Below are 22,217 nucleotides of genomic sequence, written 5' to 3' on the forward strand. Positions count from 1 at the left end.
AAAGCTACTTCCTTGAAAGGTCTGCTTGTATTTGATGGGTGCTGGCAGTAAAAGATTCCCAGGAAATGACACACCAGCCTACACCAGACTGCAAACATAGCTGGAACTGCCTACTGGCTGGAAATTTTTCCCCAATGCAAAGCTCAAAAATACAGACAAGTAGAAAAGTTGCGTTTTTTGCCTCAGTTATCCCCCGGGTGTGGACCTTGGGCAGAGGAGGCCATTGGTCCTGGAGCAGACTGTGGGAAGGCCAGCTCCAGGAGCCTCCCCAGCCTCCCCGTGAGGCTCCTTGTGTTTCTCACCTTTCTGTGCACAATTTGCTGTCCTGAAAGCTCGTGCCTGGAAGGTTCAGCTCTCCACATTGTTATCTGGGAGAGCAGCGGTTTGTGCTATCTCTGGCCATCTGCCATTTCTCCAGCAGGCTCAGGAACTGTTCTGATCTAGAGATATTTCTGCGCTTCTTCCTGCATCCCTCACAGAGCAAAATTACCGATCTTTGTTCGAACAAATCTCTGTTTGAAATCTTCAGGGGAGAGAAAGAGTAACAGGACTGAGGAGAGGCTTGTTACTCCACTGCCCTGTAGAGAATGAATAAATGATGGTTTTGCTAGACAGATTTCTTTCAGGCTTTGCTCCTGTGTGAAAGATCACAGTATTTAAAGACAATTGGCAGGGGAGGCCATTACAGGTATTTGGCACGCCAGGACTCTCACAACCTGACTCTTCCACAACAAAGACAGCCTTGTTGTGAGGTGGAACTCTCCATTTTGGAGCAGTATGGATCTTATCAGCCTCCACACAATCTATTCATGGTGGCTTTCCTCTGGGCTACAAATTCTTGTCTTGTTTTACTCGCCCATGGCTAGGTTTTGATGATATTTATGCACTTAGGAGACAGACTGGCACCTACCAGGCTTCCAAAAATAAATCAATTCTTATTGATTTCTTACCATCACCTGTAGGCACTGCTGTGCTGTTCAGAAGTGAGTTGCCTCTACTTCTTTTGTCTTGCAATGTGAAACTGTGCTGTGCCCACCCACCTGGTGCTCACCTGTGGAAAGGTCCCTCCTCAGGGTGACACCTGCTGCAGCTGGTTCAGGATGCACTCTAGGAAAGCACAGATCCATCAATATTGGGTTGTCTTCTTGAGAACCACTGCTAGAATCATCCATTCTGTCTTGGTGGGTGAGAATGGTCTGCTGGGTTTACTGGGAAGACTGGGCGTAGAGGGGACTGTGCAGTGTGACCCAACAGAGAACCTGCAGGAAAAGCCTAATCCAGGATTTATGGAGACCTCAGTTCAAGACTTTCCACCCTCTCACAGTCCTGTTTTACCCAGGCAATGTCCATCTGCTCCCTGTGGTGCCAGCAGCAGCCTCGGAACATCCTGAACACACAGTAGGGGTACAGTTATCCAGGGAATGGGCACAGCCCCAGGGCTGCCAGAGCTCCAGGAGCCTTTGGACAATGCTCTCAGGGATGCACAGGGTGGGATTGTCGGGGTGTCTGTTCAGGGTCAGGAGCTGGACTGGATGATCCCTGAGGGTCCCTTCCAGCTCAGGATATTCTGATTCTATAATCTGTCAGCTGTTTCTGGAAATGAGACAACTGAGGGTGTCAAATGTGGAGGATTTCAAAGGTCATAGGTGGAGAACATCCATGTTCCTTCCCTTACCAGCCCGGGTAGTGCAGTGCTTGGCCCCCCTGCACACCCAGGACGCCGCGAGGAGCAGCCCCTGGGAGCAGCGCGGGGGACACGACCCATCCCAGCTGCTCCCACACCCCAAATGCAGCCGGGGTGCCTGTGGGCAGCTCCCCTCCCTGCTGAGGGACGGGGCTCTGGCTCTGTTCCTGTCTCTGCCTGGGTGACAAACCAGCAGCGCTCTGTTCTGTAGCACAGCTCGCCAGTCCTCGGGCTGCGTGGAAGGGCCGGGGCAGAGCTCCGAGCAGGGGTCACACACTCCCCACGAAACTGGCCCCGAGCAGCCCGAGAGCCTCACCTCATTTGTCAAACCTACTGGAGAGCACTGATTTCTGACCTCCAGAAGCAGAGTTTAGGGTGTCTTTCCTCTTTGAATTAGTGTTTCCTGAAGTGCTGATTCACTGCAGGAAGGAGCAAGCAGTACAGTGAGAACAGGAGGAGAATTCATAACAGCTGGGTCAGAAAAGGGAGATAAAGCTTCAATTAATTTAAAGGCATAATGCTTATTTGCCCTGCAAACTTCCATGTGAGGGGGTATAATTGCAAGACTGAATTGTCTGTTAGCAAATTTGTCTTCTCAAATATAAAGTTGATTAAATTACTGCCAGTAACACAATAATGTATGTCTGAGAGATATTTATGCTCCAGGAAATAAAAAATGTTATTCTCCAGGTTATCCTGCTAAAAAATAGCAAAGTAGATACTTAAAGGCTCTACACATTTTGGCTGTAAACATTTCATTCTGACAGCATGGCAAGGTACATGACCAGACTGCTCTCTCCTCTCTTTTTCTCTGTGACATTGAAATTCCACGAATGGCATCTTGCATCAGCGTTACATCATATTAAGTATAATGCAATATTATGAGTCATTGTTATAAATCATGGGCACAGGCTGCATTAGAAGGCTTTTGCAATTCAAGAGCACATCAAGGTGGATTTTTATTCAGCATTTCTCTCCGGAAGAACATGTAGGGGCACTAACTTTGCAATGTCTCCCCATCCTCTGAATCAGGAGCATTTCAGATTTCCCCTTCAGCTCTGAGGCTCTCAGGGGATGTGCAGGACGTGCCTGACAGAGCTGCTGCAAACAGCAAGCAAAGCTGTGAGCACCCAGGAGGCGCTTCTGAAATGGATCATGCAGGGATCATAATAGACTGAGGTGTTTAATGCTTCACCCTGTAAAAAACTGCAGCAATGCTGAAGAGACACACAAAGCATGGAGCTCAGGGGCTCTCCCAAGCTGTCCTGGAAAGCCCTCACTTGTGTCACTCTTTCCTTGCTGCTTCTCTGACCTTGGGGGGACATTGCTGCCATGAGACTTTCCTGAACGTTCTCCTCTTCTTGCGTAGTGTGCAATCACCACTGCAGCTCCAGTTACCTTTATCCAAGGCAAACCCAGTGCTGAGCCCCTGCCTTCTCTCCAGGCACTCCAGCCCCAAGGCCTGGCACCCCAGCTGTACTTCAGTGCCATTAGAAAAGGAGCCTTAAATGCCACAAAGTCTTTCCTGGCAACTTCATCACCACGCGTTGGCTGGGGGCAGCAGGATTCCCAGAAAGGCCAAGCACTGAGTTTGGAGTAAATCCAGTTCACTGAATGGGAAAGCTCCCACTGAGGCTGGTGGGACCACAGGGCACAGCTGAGTGCTTCCAAAAATCCCATCCAACTCCATCCCAAGGCTCTGCTGGGCAGTTTCCGAGGTGTGAAAAGAAATACACATCCCTTGCACCCTTACAGCATTTTGTTTGTGTTTGAAAGGATCAAAGCACTATTTATGGCTTTCCTACTTTTTTAGATAATAGTCTTAAAGCAAGTCCAAGCTTGACAGACAAGCTCTGCATCTTCTCAACAGCCCAGGGTAAAGATAAAGGGAGCATTAATGTTGGTCTAAATTATGAGAGGGAATTGGACTCCACAAGAACTGTAATCCACAAGAATGAATTTTCATTCCACTTGTCCTCCACTTTCAGCTAATCAGAAATGGTGATACATGGTCCTACTTGTATTTTGGCTTTCAACTCCCTCCTATATCTCATGTGGTTGAAAACTGAATTCCTGATTTATGCTGGAGATTAGGGGATGATAAATGCTATCACTTACCTGCAGTCGCAGTTTTAGAGGATTCTGGCATTCTGAGCAAAACATGCATTTCATGTATGTGATTACTGGAGCTGACAGTCTGTCATGCTGCTGACAGGGAGAGCGGGGACTGAGGGCCAGGCTCTCTTCATAAATAACAAAGATCTCAAATTCCAAATTTAATATCGTGCACCTCTTACAACTGCAGTAATCAGATGCTTGCTCTGGTGATTAATTTGCTCAGCAAAGCCCCTGGCTGGGTCACAGGTTTCCGGACAATTTCTGATTTAGGTTGGCCTTTCTCTCAGACAGTTAGCAGTGCTTCCCATGGGTACACACTTGTCATTCAGTGCTTAGAGGGGAGCATCAGCGAGACAAAAATCGGTTGCTGTGCAGATTGTTCAGTTCTCCCAGGGTTTTCAGCACCTTTGGAGCCTTGGTAGAGCCTTGGTGTCTCTCCTGTTACAGAACAAAATAAACGTTACTGATTTGAAGCAAATGCAGATTTCATGGAGCACAATCACCCCCCAGCAGATTCCTGCTGTGTTTGAGTGTTGGAAAACTTATCCTGGTCATGGAACAAAAAAACTGAGGGGCTGGAACAAGATGAGCTTTAAGGTCCCTTCCAACCATTCTGTGACTTTATGAAAATTTGCAAGAAAGAAAGCAGCACCTGTTAACCTTTACTGTGACCTATGAGCTTGGCTGTCTCTCCTTGTATTGTTTTTATTAACCTGTGCTCTTTGACGTTTTGTTGAGAAATTTAATTAGAATCCAAGATTTTTGAGCTTCATACATAAATTTTGGCCCAAGTTGTTGAAAAATTTTCGGAAACAGCTGTTGAGCACTGTTCTGCTTCTTCCAGATGACATTTGTCACACTACAAATTTAGGTTTCCAAACCCAAGACTGATTTCCTTGCCTATTATTGGGATCTTCCATACCCACACTTCAGCAAAACTCAAAGAAGACTGGTATTGGGCAAGTCAGCAGGAAACTAATGGCTAGGCCAGTTCACTGAGAGCACTTTTAATGCAGAAAGAGGCCGTGTTGATGCATGAAGTGTGCACCAAATTCTGGTGGAGATCTCACACCATGCAGCCTCATTCATTACACCTCTGACAAATTAAACCCAAGTCTCGGATGTGGGGCTGGATCTGTGTTCCATGCTGTGTCAGCAGGGGCAGAAACTGGAATCCTTTGCAGTTACAGCCCAGACCTCTCGAGCCTGAGCTGAAAGTGTCTCCAGGAATGTTTCCAAGAGCCTTGCAATGATGAGTCAGGAACATGAACTCAGTTACCTGAGCTCAGCCTGTAACTCAACACAGGTTTTGGTAAAACTGCAAGGTAAGCCAAGGCTTGGTTCAAACCTCGTCATTAACACATGGTGGCAGAGAACTCTGAAATCATGAAGCCCTGAATGCTCACCAAGAGCAATAATTGCTGGCACGTGCTGTACAAATGGAACAGACTTTTGCTTTAATGGAAAGAGTTTCCAGGTATTTTGGAGTAAACAATTAAAAAATCGATGAATGGAGAACAACCTTTTAGTCCAAGGACGCAGACAAGGCCTGTTGGTACTGCAGGATGCAGAACTGAGCTATGAAAGGATAGAAAGGGAACTGCAGGGAGGATGCTTGGCTCTCTTTCTGCCAGAAAGCACTGGGATTAACTTGGATTAGTGCTGGTTATTGAAATCACCCTGAGCCTTCTGGTACTGACAGTGAGCTGCACCTAAAGGGTGTCCCTGGGCCAAGCAGCAGGAAGGTCATGGCGTGGATTCTAACCCAGCTCTGAGCCAGCATCCACCCTGGTGCTCCCTCCAGGTTCCTGTGGGAGTGGGCTGGTGGCCTGCACTGGGGGAACGAGCCTTGCCCAAAGCATTCCAGACCTTGTGCTAAATATGGGGCCACCCACAACTGGGGGGCAGCCACACACCCTCTGACAGAGCTGCTCCCACAGGAGATGTTAACTGAGCCACAGCACACGCTGCTATCTCTGGGGGTATAAATCCTGCAGCTGTTGAACAAGTAAATATTGAGAGGGCACAATAGCCTGTCAATAAAGAAGTTCAATAAGCAGTCAAGAGAATGTGTCCACTAAAACTTGGATTAAGTCTTCGCAGAAGTTTGTTCAAAATGTCTACACTTTGTCATATTTAGCTGAAATTACTTAGAAATTTCCAGTGGGAAATGAGAAGGCAGAAGGGAGCCAGACACCGAGGGAGGGCTTAGGCTTTGCTTTCCCAGGGAATCAGCCTGAGGTGTCTGCCTTGTCATACTTAGAGAAAATTTAGACTGATAGGTGTAGTCAAAGTCTAAAATATTTTCTAGAAAATTGTAGATTTAAACAGCTATGCTAAGGAATACCTTAGCATTAAGACATCTGTTTAATTTGCTCCAACAGACTTTTGCTTTATATTAAGGTACCCCTTAATGATAGATTTATAAAATTGATATCAGATTAATACACTAAAGGTGCACTACAGATGTGTAGTTTCTTTAGCTGATAGGTTCATGTACTGGTGAAACTGGTGTTTAGCTCTGTTACAGGCATCCTATGCCCTTCTGAACTGAAGACCTGGAGCAATTGTTTAACCCTTTGTTACAAACACCCATCTCAAAATGAAGACTCACTTGTGCATGGCTTATAAAGAAGAACTGTCAAGGCCATTGCTGGCTGCTGCTGCTGAGCTCGTGTATAAGTAGTGAGCAGGGAGATCTGCTCAGGAAAAGCAACAGCCCTGTGTGGTGAGAGGGTGAGCTGACCCAGGGGAACCACATCCATCCACACAGAAACGCCAAGAGCGAACTCTGTGAGCACATGATTGCTCTGTAAGACAAAAACTATTCAACTACTGCTTAAAATGACAGAATCACAGGATGGTTGGGGTTGTAAAGGACCTTAAAGCCCACCCAGTCCCACCCTGCCAGGGGCAGGGACACCTTCCACTATCCCAGGCTGCTCCCAACCCCAATGTCCAGCCTGGTCTTGGACACTTCCAGGGATGGGGCAGCCACAGCTGCTCTGGGCACCCTGTGCTTAGACTGCACTAGGCATTACACATGAATTTAGGAAATTCCACTTTCTTCTGCATAGGAGCAAATTTTCATTGAGAACAGGCCAGAAGATCCTTGTTAAAATTCTTGGCCTGGGTCTGGGTGTGCTGCTCTTGGCAGCTGTGGGGCTGCAGAGAGAGGCTCTGCTGGTAGGATCTTATCTCTGATAAGTGGGAGCTATTTGAAAACATGGAAGTGTGGATCTATTGTCCCACTGCAACTGGAGGGGGAAAACACTTTTGTATTAAACTTAATTGGAAAGTCATCTTCATGGAATAATTATTTTCACAAGAATATTGCAATTAACACCAAAAACATGTTACTTTATGATAACGTGAATATTTTGAATTGTAAACACAAAATGTGTGGAAGTCTGTTCACAATACACTCTCTGTCATGGTGATCCAGCTTCTGCCTTACAAAACTGACATAGTGGCACAGGGATTAACTGGAGAGCAATGAGAAATTTCTCTTAAACTGGCAAGAACAGCTCTCACTTCCCTGAGCAGCTGTTGCTTGATGTGACAGCCTGGTGAGATCCCACCCAGGGTACAACCACCCTTGGCAATGGGCTTGGAGCCTCTGCCACAGCCCAGGTCATGTTATCCCTGGGAAACAGAGGGGCTGGGAGTGGGAAGGGAATGGGAGTGGGTGGGAGGTAGCTCAGGGGCTCTTCCCAGCTCAGTAAATGGCAGGTAGGCAAAGCAGACCGTGGGTGCATCCCCAGTGTCATTTACTGAGCTGGGACCAGTGTCAAGACTGAAGCTTAAGTGCCTCTCTGTACCAAATATGAGCATACCTCCTGCTTCTTTCTAGACCAAAGGAGTTTAATCAAGAAGCTGAGCTAAGAAACATTGTGTTTTTACAAAGGCAGTGCTGGAAAATTGACGTAGAATTACTTTGATATTACCTAAAAAGGTCGATAGAATTGAAATACATCCCTTTTCAACTAAAACTACTGTCTTGGAGAACTAAAATCTATAGACATTTTTCAGCATGATGAATAATGTCCTGTGCAGTATTATCTGCTGGGTACCTAAGGGTTAACTCTCACAGTTTGGTATGCAACTAAATGAACTATAATTAACTGTGTGTGGCTATTGGTTGGAAATGTTTGGAAGCAATATGAAGTGATAATATTCTGCAGCTCATGCTCCTGCCAGTACCTGGCTTTATTAGTTTAGCACGAGAGGTGTTTCCTGATTAGTTGTCTGGAACCAGCGAGGCTGCTCCCTTGGTTTCCATCACTCTTTGGAAACTTTTCTCTCGACAGCTGAAGCATTTGTCAAAATGCTCTACCTGGTGGCTCCCAGCCCTTTATACACAATTCCTCACTGCCAGCACCACCTCACAGGAGAGCTTCCCCTCCAGTGGGGAGAGTCCCACGGAAGGTGAAGCTCAGTGGGAATGAGTCAGGCCTGGGTCATTCCTCTCCGTGTGCATCCGCTGTGACAAGGACAAATTCCAGTTGTGTCATTTCTTGTTTTCCCTGCATCTTTTTTGTGTGAAGAATGACTCAGGCTCCATGACAAATTCCAAAGTGAGGGGCAGCAGTGACGTCCTTGTCTGAATAACCCCAAGATTTAACTCATTGTGTTCCCAAACTGAGGAGCATAATTAAATCAAGTTCCTCTTATTGGGAGTGTTTCCTGTTTCTTCAGAAACATCACCCTAAAATGCAAACTGTTAGCACAATTACCTTCCTAGTGACAATTCATTCAGATGCCCAGAGAATGGATGAAGATCACTCTCCCAAGATCAGAACTTAAACCAGGAACTCTGGACAGAGGATGCTGGAAGGATTGTATTGATTTGAAGAGGCCAAGGTCAGCAGACATTGTTCAGTTTGGATTTCATTGACTTCACTGTTCTGATCCATGCATTGACTGCAGGGATGAGCTTGTAGGGTGAAGCAGGGATTAAGGAAAACTATGTTTTTAACAATGGAAAATCATGACATTTTTAATATGTAGCAAGATGCCACACAGATCACTGTGTTAGAGAGTTCTGATTGGAAGTATCAGTACTTTAGAGTGATTTTTAATTGGTGGCCAGAATGTAAGGAGGGTAGCTATGGCCTAAGAAGAAATGTTATGTGGGTAGCGTGTCAAAAGGCAGAAAAATTGCTGTCTCATTTTCTTTCTGAACTGTCTTAGTGTCAGTGAACACCAGGCTGTTTCTTCATTTCCAAAACTCCTCAATCATCATCTTTTATTCACTTCTGGCATGAACATTCTATCCAGTATCTTTCTGGAAAGGAAGAAATGTACTGTGGAAAACTTATGCAGTGATAGGGAGGTAAGATAGATAATATAACCAACAACTCTATCTGTAATTCTGTACCACCTCCCCCATTCCCAGCCCATTGCAGCTTCATCCTACAAAGTGCCCAGGTAGGCCAGACAACATGACTGTTCAGTATTTCACAAGCTAAAATCCATCATGTCCACAGTGTCAGTTTTGCTTGGACAGCAGCAAATAACAATCCTAGACAATTTTTCCCTTAATCTCACAATCCCATTTCAGTAAGGGGCTAGGAAATCACATTTTCATTTAAATATAGAATATAAAATCACATGTTGAATGTCTTTCAGGCAATTCAGCTATATTCTAATAGTAACAAGTGAAAGCACATTAAAAGAAACCAGATTTTTTCAGAACTATTTTTTCCAAGTTCCTTTTTATGACAGACCTTTAAACTTCCTACATGATGACACTTACTTGGCACTGCATTGATCCAGTCTAATCTAGGTGATAATGTGTCTCACAAGAGTTATTTTTCAAAAACAAGTAGTTTATCAAACCCATTGACAGTTATGTTTTCAAATTATTTCCATTTCTTCCTGTTAAAATATTTGCCTTGCTTTTAAATAGAGAACCCCACAGAACCAAAAGGCAAGTGGTGTTGTAGGCAGCTGTGCCCAGAAGCCATCACAGCAGTGACCCCTCAATAAGCTGCCAAGCCACCTTTCAAACAGTGAGCCTTTGCCATCAGCAGCTGAGGAAGCTCAAAGTGCCCCACCAGGACCCCCCATTTCCCAGCCACTTCCAGCAGATAGTGGGGAAATGCTGCTCTCAGTCTCTTTCCTGATGTCAGACTTACCTAAGCCTCAGTTTGGATGTTTGTAGTTGAGAAAAGCTTTGCTAGCAGGACCTCCTTTCAGGGCGTGGGTGAGGAGGTTTTGCACTGGACGTGACACAGAAAGCTTTGTCACAGCCACGTCCCTTTAGAGCACGGGAAACTCAACCTGAGGCTGTGGCTCCAGCTCGGGAGTTAATGGCTTTGATTTGCCTTTTGATGACCAAAGAGAGATGAGAGGGCAGGTCCCTTCTGTCTGGGGAGAACGGGAATGTGTTCAGGAGAGAGGTGAGAAGGTGAGCAGGGTCCTGCAGCTGTTATCAGATACAGTGGGAAGGGGAGAGGGTGAGGGAGGAGAGGAGAGAACGCCTGGGGAGACCCGGGCAGGAGGGCCTGACCCCACAGGGCAGAGGGGATCTCAGGGGTGTCACTCCTCTCAAACACCTACAGATGGTGAGCTGTCAGCATCAGGGGCAGCCACACCATGCCCACTGTCTCTGCAGGCAGGATCCTGATGGAGATAAATAAAAACTTCAGAGCCTCATTTGACTTTCATAAAGCTTGATTAGAGCAGCAGAGCAGTCAGAGAGAACTGCTGAGGACTGGGCAAGCTCAGACCCCGAGCCACATGCATGGGATCCACTTGCACAGTTACTTTTGGGAAACCAAGAGCGTTTGGGTAGATTATCCCAGGAGCAGCTACGGTGGCAGATAACGTGTTCTCCTGGGAGGACTCCTCAGTGACAGAAAGATGAGGAAGAACTCAGATTGTTGGGAATAATTTCTTTGTGGAAGAGGTTGTTAAATGTTGGAAGGAGCTGCCCAGGGAGGTTTGGGGTCCCTGTCCCTGGAGGTGTCCGAGGACACCCTGGAGGTGGCACTCAGTGCTCTGGGCTGGTGACAAGGTGGGGATTGGGCCCAGCTTGGACTCAATGGTCTGGGAGGGCTTTTCCCCCCTAAATGTTTCTGTGGCTCTGAGGTATTATGACACCTTGTTTTATTTCACAGAGCAGTTCCTACAGATGAAAAAAGGCAAGGGCCAGGCCTTATGGTTTGAGGAGAGCATTAATTAGGTTGTGTGAGAATCCATCTCATTAAATCTCACCTTTTGAAACCAGTTATGTCCTTTTTGTCCCAAGTTCAGCTATTCTTCAAAAATAACAGCTATAAAAGCATTCTGTGAAATTTATTTTCTGGACCCCGAAGTGGTGATAAATTGATTTAGTGTACAGCAAGTCATGGAGGTTATCAGAAGTATAAGAAAAATATGCAGGAGAAAATATTTTTTGCTGCATTCCTCTCAGCTTTTACTGGCCTTGCTCTCGCTCAATTGCTATTCTGCTCACTGTTAGTGGCTGAAGGGCACCAGCTCTGTGATTTAAACAGCACAACTTGCCCAGGGAAAGAGGAGAACATCTCACTCTGTTTGCACGTGCTGGCAGCAGGGTGTGAGCACTGGGAGCATGCAGAAAGTCTAACTAATACTTGTTCTTTACTTGTTTGACATACTGTGGAAACAGAAGCTGCATTTCCAAAATAATTGCTGCATATGATCAATTTTTCATTATGATGGAGTAAAGGGCAGCTAATGCTCCAGGCAGAAAGTACAAAAATAAATATGAAACTCTATGTAAGGGCATATAAGAAATGAAAGGAACCTCCTGCTTTGGGTGGCATGGAGAAAGGTCACAAATAGGACACAAAAGGTTGAACTTATGAGAGTATAAAATTTCTGAAGTCTTCATTTTTGAGGGTATAATGACTTCAAATCTGGAAGAAGTTTTTCTGGTCTTTAAACCGGGATATCCCTTCATGAAGGTAGATGGTGGTGCCGGGAAATCCCACTCAGCTGTAGTGTTTGCAGCAGGGTGACATTTATCAGAATGCTCCTGGCTCTCTTCATAATCAGTCCTCAGAGCAGCATGTTGCCTGATTTTCCTGAGACACCCGTTCCAAGGAAAGTGCAAAGGTGGTTTGATTGATGTAGGTCACGTGCTGTGGTGATTCCCCACTCGTTTTTTATTTAAAACACAAAAATTCTTGTAACAAGAAAAATGGTTCGGCCTGCCTGGGGTAGCAGGATTTCTGGGCAGTCACAGCTCATGGTGCTCAGGAGCAAAGTTGTTTGATACTGACTTCAGATATTCTTTTGAACAGATTTACTTATCAAAAACATGAGGAAAAAATTCTTTTGGCTGTGCTTAATAAGATCTTCACGAGATGTTCAAGCGAGGTATCAAAGCCTGTCTGGGTGAGTCACTCAGTGTGGGACATAATCGTTTCCAAGCTCATCCCAGTCAGTTTGCCAGAGGGTATCAGTGCAAAATGTGCTCTACAGAGCACACTAGACAGCAGCTCTGTGTGTATAGTTAGTGGCCATCCACTGATGGGAATATTTTCCATCCTTTCTGCTTAAGTACGCCTCTGCTAATTTTAAACTTGCATTTGGGTGTTTTTTATGCAGTTTCTCACATTTCTTAAAGATTCCATAGGATTTGTCTCCGACAGTAGGGTTTCCTTTTCTGTGCTGTCTCCTGTTCTTTTTTTTCCAATTAAAAAGCACCAAGTATTGCTTGTACTTCCCTCACACTTCAGAGCTTTGGTGCTGGAACAGTCCTGCAAGTTACCTAAGCAGTAGCATCCTTTTGAGATTGATCTCACACTTGGATAAAACAGGTGGCAGAGACATTTCCTAGTAACTTTAAGAGACATATTCTGTTTGCTGTCTGTCCAGTCAGTGCTACACATTTACCCAGTGCCCTTTTCCATTTCTGGTCTCACTCTACACCTCTCTGCCAGTTGCTCTACACATGACTTGGTTCTCAAGTTATTTTGTTGAAAGACTAAATAAGACATGGCTTTATTCTAGTAGCTTAAAACATTATTTTCATTCAATGAATCCTTTTCAATAGAAAGACAAATGCATCTCAACATTATTCCCAAAGTTTGAAGAGCTTTGTCTTATTTAAGGAGCTGCCATTTCCTCTGTAATAATAAAAATCACAAATCCTCACCTTCCACCAGCTGAAAAGGCCACCTGTCCATGGCCCTCCCCAGCCCAGAGGAAAGTTGTGGCCTCTCTCCAAGCCCTGCCATGTTCTTCTGTGGCGTGAAAATCTCACTCGTTTTGCCAATAGTTGTGCTCTCCTCGACCTTTAGTGAAGGTGTGTGTGCAGACATTTGCGGGAGACAGGCATTTCCTGACCCAGGTGATCTGATGTCAGGCAAAATTAGGCAAGATCATGGTCCTGCTGGGACAGGAGTCGGAGTCTGTGTCTCACTAATTACCTGGCTGCACATGCAGGCTGGGGCCGGGGTTATTTTGGCTGCAGCAGTGGAGGGTCCCTGGCCCCAGGCCCTGTGGTGCTGGCCGTGCGTTGATCCCATTTCCGTGGGAATCCTGTTGGGGGTGGGATGATCGGAGGTGTGATGATTTCCAGATTTCAGTGTAGGTCCTTCAGCACAGCTTTGGCATCGAGGGCTGCAGAGCTCTGGTGGCTGAGCCAGGGCTGGGCAGTCCCTGACCCCACGGGCATGGAAATGTGGGGTCCTTTGGGAACTCAGCTGGTTTGGGTGCTGGGAACCCAGGACATAGCACTGAGCAACTCGGGGGCAGACTCTGAGCTGAGAAAAGCCTGCCTGCGTGTGAGCAGTGTTTCTGAGCACGCCAGGCACAGAACCAGCTCTCCATGTGCCCCCACAGCAGGGTGGGACCCCCCAGGACCCCTGGCTGAGGCAGCTCCAGGACCACAGCAGGACCACGGAGCTGGAGCCAGCCCCTGCAGCTCTCGGGCTGCAGCTGCCACCCTCATATGGCCAACCCTACACATTCCCTGCAGAACTAAAGGGGGAGAGAAAACTTGTTGTGCTCCTAATGGCAGTGCCCAAAGGTGCTGCATCTGCAGATAACATCAGCAGGGAGAGCCAGCCCGAGCTCTCCCCACACAAACTATTTCCCAGAGGCAAATGGCAAAGGGAGAGAGAGGGAGAAACAAGTACTGACAGTTTGCTGTAGGAGCTCAAAGAAAAAGTGGACAAAGCTAAAAGAACTCCAGCTCTTTGTCTGCGTTTAATCCAGTTCAGAGCATTCACTGGTGCATACAGATTTACTTCCCATGGCTGATGGAGCTGGATATGGTCATTTGGTAAGAAACAGGGGATCTGGGATTTAAATTTTGTGCCCTCCAGGCTCTTACACTTTAGGAAAAGTCAGTCTGTAATGTACCTAAAGTTTTAATCTAGTGTAAAAAAGTATGAGCTGCTGGATAATCCCTTCAAAGAAACAAATCCTGATATAAAAGGTGAAGAAGGGTTTCTGGTTTTTACACAGACCAAGTTTTTAAGGGGAGGGCGCTGCTTTTGGCTCACGGAAACCAAGGAAAAGACTGTGGCCTGCTGTCCCTACCCAGAGAATCCCATATGACAGGCACTGATTCATCAGAGGGTACTGAAATAATACAATAGCGTTAAAATACCACCATGCACGTATTTCAGTGTGAAACAAATAGTCCAAGCACCCGCTATCAGAGCACACTAGAGCTATCAAATCACCGTGGCAGGGCTTGCTTTTGCTGAGGCCAGACGGTTCCAGTTCCACGTAGCCCATTTTCTACAGGCTCTGGAGTCAATTCGTCGCTTGCTGCATTTGCAGAAGACGGCCCTGAGAGCCCAGCGAGGAGGATGGATTTGTGTGCGAGAGCAGAAGCAACAAAAGGGGTTGTGAGGCACAGGTGGAGAGGCTGGGTCGGAGGGGGCAGAGCTGGAGGGGAAAGCTCAGCGGCGGAGTGCAGGGACCTAAATGAGGCAGATGTGCCAGAGGGATTCCAGCAGGGAGGACTGGAGCCCCTGGCACCCCTGACAAGTGCAGAGGGAAAGGGAGAGGTAGCCAGCAAACCTTAGGAAAATACAGAAACAATAAATGGAAAAGAGAACAATGAAGTAGCACTTTCTCATCCCTCTGCTCCTTCACGTCCCCCTCCAAGTGTTTTTGGACCTCTGGGAAGGACCCCTGGCACTGGGGCTCAGCTGGTATCGCTCAAACTCCTCTTCAGGCAAAACCAGACCTTTCTGTGCCGAGTGCCCATGCCCAGGCTTAGCTGAGCCCTGCAGAGCAGGGCTGGCTGTGTTTGGCGTGGTGTGGCCGGAGCAGGAGCCCAGCCTGGGACGCGGGGCCGCGCCGGCCGCTGGCTCAGCTCCTCGCCCAGGAGCGCTCATCCCTCACAGAGTGCTGGCTGTAAATGGGATGGTAATGAAATAAACCAAAAGGCAATTTAGGCTACTTAACTACACTTCGGGAAAAAGCCCCTGCCTGGATTGATGACACATGATGTGTTTTGTGTTAATGTTTCAGCCAATTTGGCGGATCCCCACGGCAGGCGAGTTGGAAATATTTTGTTGCAAGTTTGAACATCGTACCAGGATGTAAGGCCAACCCTTTCTACAAGGGCAGTGATTGAATTAAGGCTGAGAAATGTATCCCTGGCTAGTTTCAATTAAAAAAAAAGAGAGCTTTTAAAAAGGTACAAATGAGGCTAAAGGAATTTATGTTATTTTTCCGGTTTCTGTGCTATAACTCCTTTTCCATCTCCTCATCTATCTTCGAAGTGTCCTGCCTTATGAATGAGTGAGCAATAAAAGAAGTATGCAGTGGCTGAGAGAGAAACTCAAGATAACAAGATAAAGCCAAAGCTTGAGCAGAAGTTAAGGTGTAGATCTGAATGTGGAAGTTTCTCACATCTGAGTTTGAGGGCAGTCATTAGATAGTTTGCACGAGGAACTGATTTAAAACCAGTAGCACAAAACGTGACCTAGCATGTGCTGAGTTCACCTGCGTCAAAGGCTTGGACCCGTGCTTTCTAGGGCTGTGATCCTGTCTTCAGACCACGTGTGCTGACAATCTGCTCACAGACTAAAATAAAAATAAAGCTATTTAATAGAACCACAGAATGATTTGCATAGGAACAGATTTTAAAGTTCATCTAGTTCTAAGCCTCATCCCATGGGCAGGGACACCTTCCTCTCTAAGAGATCAGTGCTCTCTCCTTGCCACCCCCAGCTCCCACTGAAGTTTTAGGCTCGAGGTCCCCACACACATGTCCAGCCCTGCAGCTGGACTTGGCTCCTTCAGTGCAGGCATTTTTCTGCTGAAAATGGCCAGTGACAGTGTCTGCTGTTTCCAAACAGCCAGAGCTGAAGGGAGAGGCTGTAACAAAGGGTTATTTCCAACTTCCATATCACTGACCTCCCTCCAGCCTTCCTGGCTGCCCAGGTTTGGAGCTGCATGGATCAGCTGGGTTTTCTCAGGGGAAAAATTACGTGGCCACTCCCTGAACCCTGATAATCCCTCTGGCTGGGCTTTCCAGTGCTGTTCTCTGCCAGGTTAGGCAGAATTTCATCATCAAAATTATTATGGCCTCTTTCAAGTACAGGCCAGTGGGAAATTAATTGCTGGAATTAGATGTGTTTGCTTGCGTGATCCCAATGTCGCTGCTGCTCGGGGTCAGCTGTGGGGCTCAGGACACAGAGCAGGGACTAAGCTGGTCTCCAGTTTTATTTGTCAAAGACTGGGCTGATAAACAGCAGGGGAAGATACAGGGACAGAGTTTCAAGGGATGTGAAGGCGGAAGGGAAGATGAAGCTTACTGTCTTCGAAAGGAAAGTAGTGACAACTCAGGCATGAGAGACCCCTGCAAGGGAGAGGACACAAGACAGGCTGGACAGAGCCGTGATGTTGAGGTGTTTGAGATGCTTTATAGTATGAAAGCAGTAGAAATTTTTTAACAAGAATTGATGACAAAATGTGAAACCAATTCCTCATCTTCACCTTCACCCTTTATGCTCTAAGACAGACCTGGTTTTCTTGCAAAGTGGCTGTGGTGTTTTTGTGCTCCATGTGACAGGAGGCAAATTACTTCAGACCTTCCAGAAGTGTGCTTGACTGTGGTGTATCAAAAGTAATGCTTAGATTTCCAAACTGGAGCATTAAGTTGTAACATTTAGAACTGCTGATGACTGTATGACTAAATAATCATCTGTTCTACACTGCTGATTAATGTGAAACCCACAGGGGGATAGGCACTGATAGAGTTTATCTGTTTGTTCCTCTCCTGCTCCACCTTATGTCATTTTCATGTGCAAGGACTGAGGCGCAGTTCATTTTTGAACCTCTGTTTACAAAAGTAAAGTTGTGGCCCCTGTTATTGACCTCTGCAAGCATTCTGCGAGGGGCACCTCATGTAAAGGTGTGATTTTCTGCCAGTTCCTAATTTCACAGCCCTGTGCCCAACACTGCAAGACCAGACAAATATGATGCACTGGGCAATCATGTTGCAGCAAAGCTGTGGCCGAGGAGGGTCCCATTTTAGCTTTGGTCCCTTGGCTGTGAGGTTAGGCAGAGTTATCCTCCCTGCTGAACTCGCAGTGCAGAAGGGGAATCAGCTTCGCAGGCAGAACTGGTTCATACTGATGAGCATTTGCTACCTGGGACAACAGCGTGACCTGTGTCTGGTGGCAGCTCCCACTGCAGAACAAACCTGTCCCTGAGTGTCACCCGGTGTCCATCAGCCAGCCCTGGTGTTCTGAGGAGAGTCTCTCTGGTATTAACGCATCCTTCTTTGTTCTTCCTACCACAGATCCTGGAAGAGAACATGAAGTTAGAGTGCAAGTGCCACGGGGTCTCGGGATCCTGCACCACTAAAACCTGCTGGACAACCCTGCCCAAGTTCCGGGAGCTGGGCTACATCCTCAAGGACAAGTACAACGAGGCCGTGCAGGTGGAGCCCGTCAGGGCCAGCCGCAACAAGCGCCCCACCTTCCTCAAAATCAAGAAGCCCCTTTCCTATCGCAAACCCATGGATACAGACTTGGTGTACATAGAGAAATCCCCCAACTACTGCGAGGAGGACCCGGTCACGGGCAGTGTGGGCACGCAGGGCAGGATGTGCAACAAGACAGCTCAGCAGTCCAACGGCTGCGACCTGATGTGCTGCGGCCGCGGCTACAACACCCACCAGTACTCGCGGGTGTGGCAGTGCAACTGCAAGTTCCACTGGTGCTGCTACGTGAAATGCAACACGTGCAGCGAGAGGACAGAGGTGTACACCTGTAAGTGAGCCCCTGCCCGGGGCTCCTCCCAGCCTGGGATACATTTGCACATGCACTCAGTGTACCTGAACGGAACTGTGGGGAAGAGCTGCTCTCCCCGAAGAAATGCTGATGAATGGAGCCCTCTCTTCTCTTCTCACGTTTCGTTGCTTATGTGGATACACATTTCAGACTCTTATAAAGTCATCCAAGAAACAAAAACAAACAAACCCCACCCCGGGCCACCAGACACACACAAGAGAGAGAAAAGGATCATCTCAGTGAGCCTGCACCTCGAAAGGAAGGAGCGCTGACTGCCTTGCGGAGAGACACCAGCCAGGGAGAAACCTCTGGGTGTGGCAACTGACTCTCGGTTTGGGAAAGAGATGGTCAAACACTTCTGTGTGCAAGGAGCAGGGAGGGGTCGGGGAGAAGTCCCTAAAAAAGGGCTTTGCACAGGATGGGATGGCCAGAGCCTCCCTGTGAATTGCCCGAGGGAGTGTGTGGATGGCACAGATTTAGGCTTCTACACTGGTGAAAAGCTTCTACTGGTCTTGCCCATCTTTCCACTTCTCAGCACTTGCTGCAGCAAGAAGAACTGTGGAAGGGTTCTGTAGACACTGCTTTATCTGCCTTTCTCGTGTGTGTGTGTGAGCTGCAGATTTTAGCACAGGGATTTGGGACACTTGGGCATAATAATAGCAATATTTAACAATTTATTCAGATAAAACTAATATTAATTTATTTAATTAAAAAAAAAAAAGAACTTTACCAACCTTTTTGGAACTATTCTGCAATTAAAGTAGATAGCTGGCTTTCTTTGTGGAATAATTTTGTAGGATCAGCAAGGAAAAACTGGAGCTGTATATATTGTTCTTGACTAGGATATTTCTATTAGTTGGACTTGCAGGATGTGTTCTACAGTACTGGATGTTTGAGGACAAAAGCTGGCGTCTTTATATATATGTACATACACAAACACACTGTATTTTGGGGTTTTTGTTTGTTTGTTTCCTCCTGTTTGCTGCTAGTTGTCTGGAACAAAAGTGGAGTGGTAGGGGTTACAAATCTTTACCAGGTTTTGTGTTTTGTTTTTTTTTTTTTCTTCGATTAAAGAAAGAAGCATTAATAAAATCCGGTTTGGAATATGTCTAAAAATAAGAAAATCCAGACAAAATTCCATCTTTTGGAAAAATCAACCATAGGATAAGAGAATATATTTTGTAAGAGACTATTTTTATATAAATATTTTATTTATACTACGTCTGCTTGTTCAACCTGTACTTTTTCTCAAAACAGGCATACAATTTGTAATTCTTAGGCTATTTAACAGAGAAAGGGTAATTAGTTTGTGAACACAACAGCAGCAAGCTGGATGCATTCAGCTGCAATTGGTGGATGTGTCAGAAAGCAGAATGAACCTTCTCTCCGGATGTGTGTACAAACTGGCTCTTTTCCTGCAGCTCAGTTTGCAGAATATGCAAAACAAGAACAGGGTATGTAGCATCAATTTTGTCACATGGCTAGAATTCATGATTGGTATTAACTGGATGCTCATTTATCCCATTCAAGAAAAAAAAAATCCGAATTAGCTTCCCACATGCGTCAGTCATTAAACTGTGGCGTTATGACTCGCAAATGTGCTGTGTGTGCTGTCAGTTAAACCTCTGCATTGTGCTGCTGTCAAATCTGATTTCCATCAGGGGAAGACTGTAGACTGTGACTGTAATAACTTGCATGACACACATCGTCTGATTCTCATAGATAGGATACAAAGCTTACTTTTTGTCCAGCTCCTTTTGGCATTTACATTATTCTTTCCCCCAAAAAAGGCCAGAGCCCAAAAACTCCAGGAAAACATATGGACAAGTTTAAAGAGGCAAATTTAAAGACTGCTCACTTATTTTTCAGAGCCCAACTAAGCTGTTTTGCATTCCCTTTATGGTATTTCCTTTTCATCACTACTGATTTCTTCAGACATTCGAGTGGTAAATATTTCTCTGCATTTAGAATAATTCTGTTCCTCCTGCTTAACTGATTTGTGATAAAAAAATATCTCTAATTTTAACACTCTTTTTCACTGGGTAAGAAACATGGCCCAGCATTACAGAAGATATTGCACATTGTCTGGGACAGATCAGATTCTCTCCTTCCAGACTGCAGGATGTCCCCAGTTAATGAGGCTTCAGCAATGGGAACGTGTCATTGACTCCCTGCATAGCAGCAAGGGCCACCAGGAGTAGGTGGGACAGGTCTGCCCTGTGTGCACTGATCCTTCTCAGGCAAAACTCCCACCTAGCACTGCGAAAACAGAGAATTTCTGAGAAGGGGAACAGAAGCATCACAAAAGATCTGCACAGTTTGACAACCCACCTGTCAGGACTCGGGTTTTAACTCACTCCTTGTATATACATTTACCTCAGAACACAAGCCCATGCAGTACCTAATCCTAGCAATGGATAGTCAGGGTTAATGCAGTTTCTTTGCAGACCTGCCACTTAATGCAAAATAGAATTTTTGTTCAATTCAGACACCAGAATGGGGTATCAAAATAAAGTTATTAACGTAATTTACTTTCAAACTTATGACTTGTCAGTATAAAAGCAAACTTTTATTGGTCATTGAGTCACTGCTCTTAGTCCTTCTAAATTCCACATGACAAGATATAAAATGCAGCCACATACAGTAGGGATGCTCATTACAACTCTGTATTACGGTCTAATAATTCAGATCTAACTTTTACTATTGGAATCTCCCCCCCAGTTTGTATTGGGTTTTGATTTAGTGAATACCATATCATAGTTAAAACTGTGTTTCCCTCACTGATTAGAGTTACTTTACAAATTATTACTTTTGCAGCATGTTTTTACCATAGAAAATTAATGTGTAAAACTCCTGCTTCCTGTAAATTTCCGTATGCAGTGATGTGCCATGTACAGCTAGCAGAATAATTATTGAAGGACAAATATCTTTAAACAGTTTTACTCACAATAATAAAAAACTGGATGCACAAGGAATTCAATTTGGTACACATTTTCCCTATATTTTACAATATTGCTGGTGAGAAAATGGAGAGAAAAAAAGGAAAAAAAATGTTGGTTTGTTTAATAACTGAAATAACAGTTGGGGAACTACGAATTAAAGAGCAAGGGAAACCAAATGCTGCATTCAACCAGAAAGTATTCGGAAATTCAGCTGTGTCATCCTAGCTAGGAGAAGTCTGGCCCATCAGAATGTGCCATGAACCTGGAGTTAATTGGTCATTCGCTAAGTGGGCTTGAATGGCACGGAGAATAACCAGGAGAAGGGAGAAGATTTACTGGTTTGTAGATATTCCTCCCCCTGACAACAGTTTGGGCTTTGTGCTCGGGGATAGAAGAGCTCTGTTTTCACGTGGGGAAGAGCCACACAACGGCACTGAAATGCACACAACTGCAGGACAATGCAGCCCTCCAAGGAAAATACATCTTTTCATGGGTGCTGCCAGGGGAGCGCGGCGCTGCTGGGCACGGGGATAACCTGGATGGGGCTGGAAAGGAAACACAGCCGAGGAGCAGGGGCAGGAGTGGGAGGCAGAAGGGAAAAAGCCTGGCTGCAAGTTGGGAAGCTGTTAATTGTGGAGTCTCCCTTCCTCATTCCATAGTGGAACCCCAGTTTGTGGAAATGAAGCTGTTCTGCCTCAGGATTCCTAAATAAGTTTTAAGGACTTCACCTGTTGGCCTTTCTAAAAGGACAGCTAACCTGAGTTCACTCAGCTTGATACTAGAAGCACTTACATAAAACATGGATCAGTCAGTGAGTAAGTTTTCTTTGCCATGTATGCACAAAGCTAATGGACATATGTCTTTAAACAGTGATAATTAAACTGAAAACATCCTTAAAATGTACTCTTAAGTGGCTCATTTGGTAAAGTTATTGTAAGGGGACACAGTAACTTAGAAAAGGCAAATAATGGCTACATACCTTATTGCACAAGGCTCTTAATGAACTCTCCTGTGGATTGCAAAACTGTTTTTAACTGACCACACTTTAAAATCAATTTGTTAAACAGAGAAATGTTGCAGACTGCAGTCAGGGTGCACAAATTCAAATTAAGATGCTGCATAAGTATTTCTGACAATATTTTCACATTTGTCATTATAACAGACGGGAGGAAATACCCAGTGTGACTGTCCCAGTGTGCATATTAACCAATACTGTCCCTCATCCCCAGCTTG

At 45.7% G+C, this 22,217-nt stretch overlaps 1 protein-coding gene across 1 annotated transcript in view; it reads left to right on the forward strand.

Moving 5' to 3' along the window:
• The window catches only part of WNT7A (Wnt family member 7A), a 33,100-nt gene extending 13,466 nt beyond the window's left edge, over positions 1–19,634 (forward strand). The window contains exon 4 of the mRNA XM_069027673.1: positions 17,550–19,634. Coding sequence (XP_068883774.1) covers positions 17,550–18,029 — 480 coding nt within the window. The 3' untranslated portion in view covers positions 18,030–19,634. The remainder of the gene's footprint in view (positions 1–17,549) is intronic.
• The last annotated feature ends 2,583 nt before the right edge of the window (positions 19,635–22,217 follow it).

This window comes from Aphelocoma coerulescens, chromosome 12 (assembly GCF_041296385.1).
Source record: "Aphelocoma coerulescens isolate FSJ_1873_10779 chromosome 12, UR_Acoe_1.0, whole genome shotgun sequence".
NCBI lineage: Eukaryota > Metazoa > Chordata > Aves > Passeriformes > Corvidae > Aphelocoma > Aphelocoma coerulescens.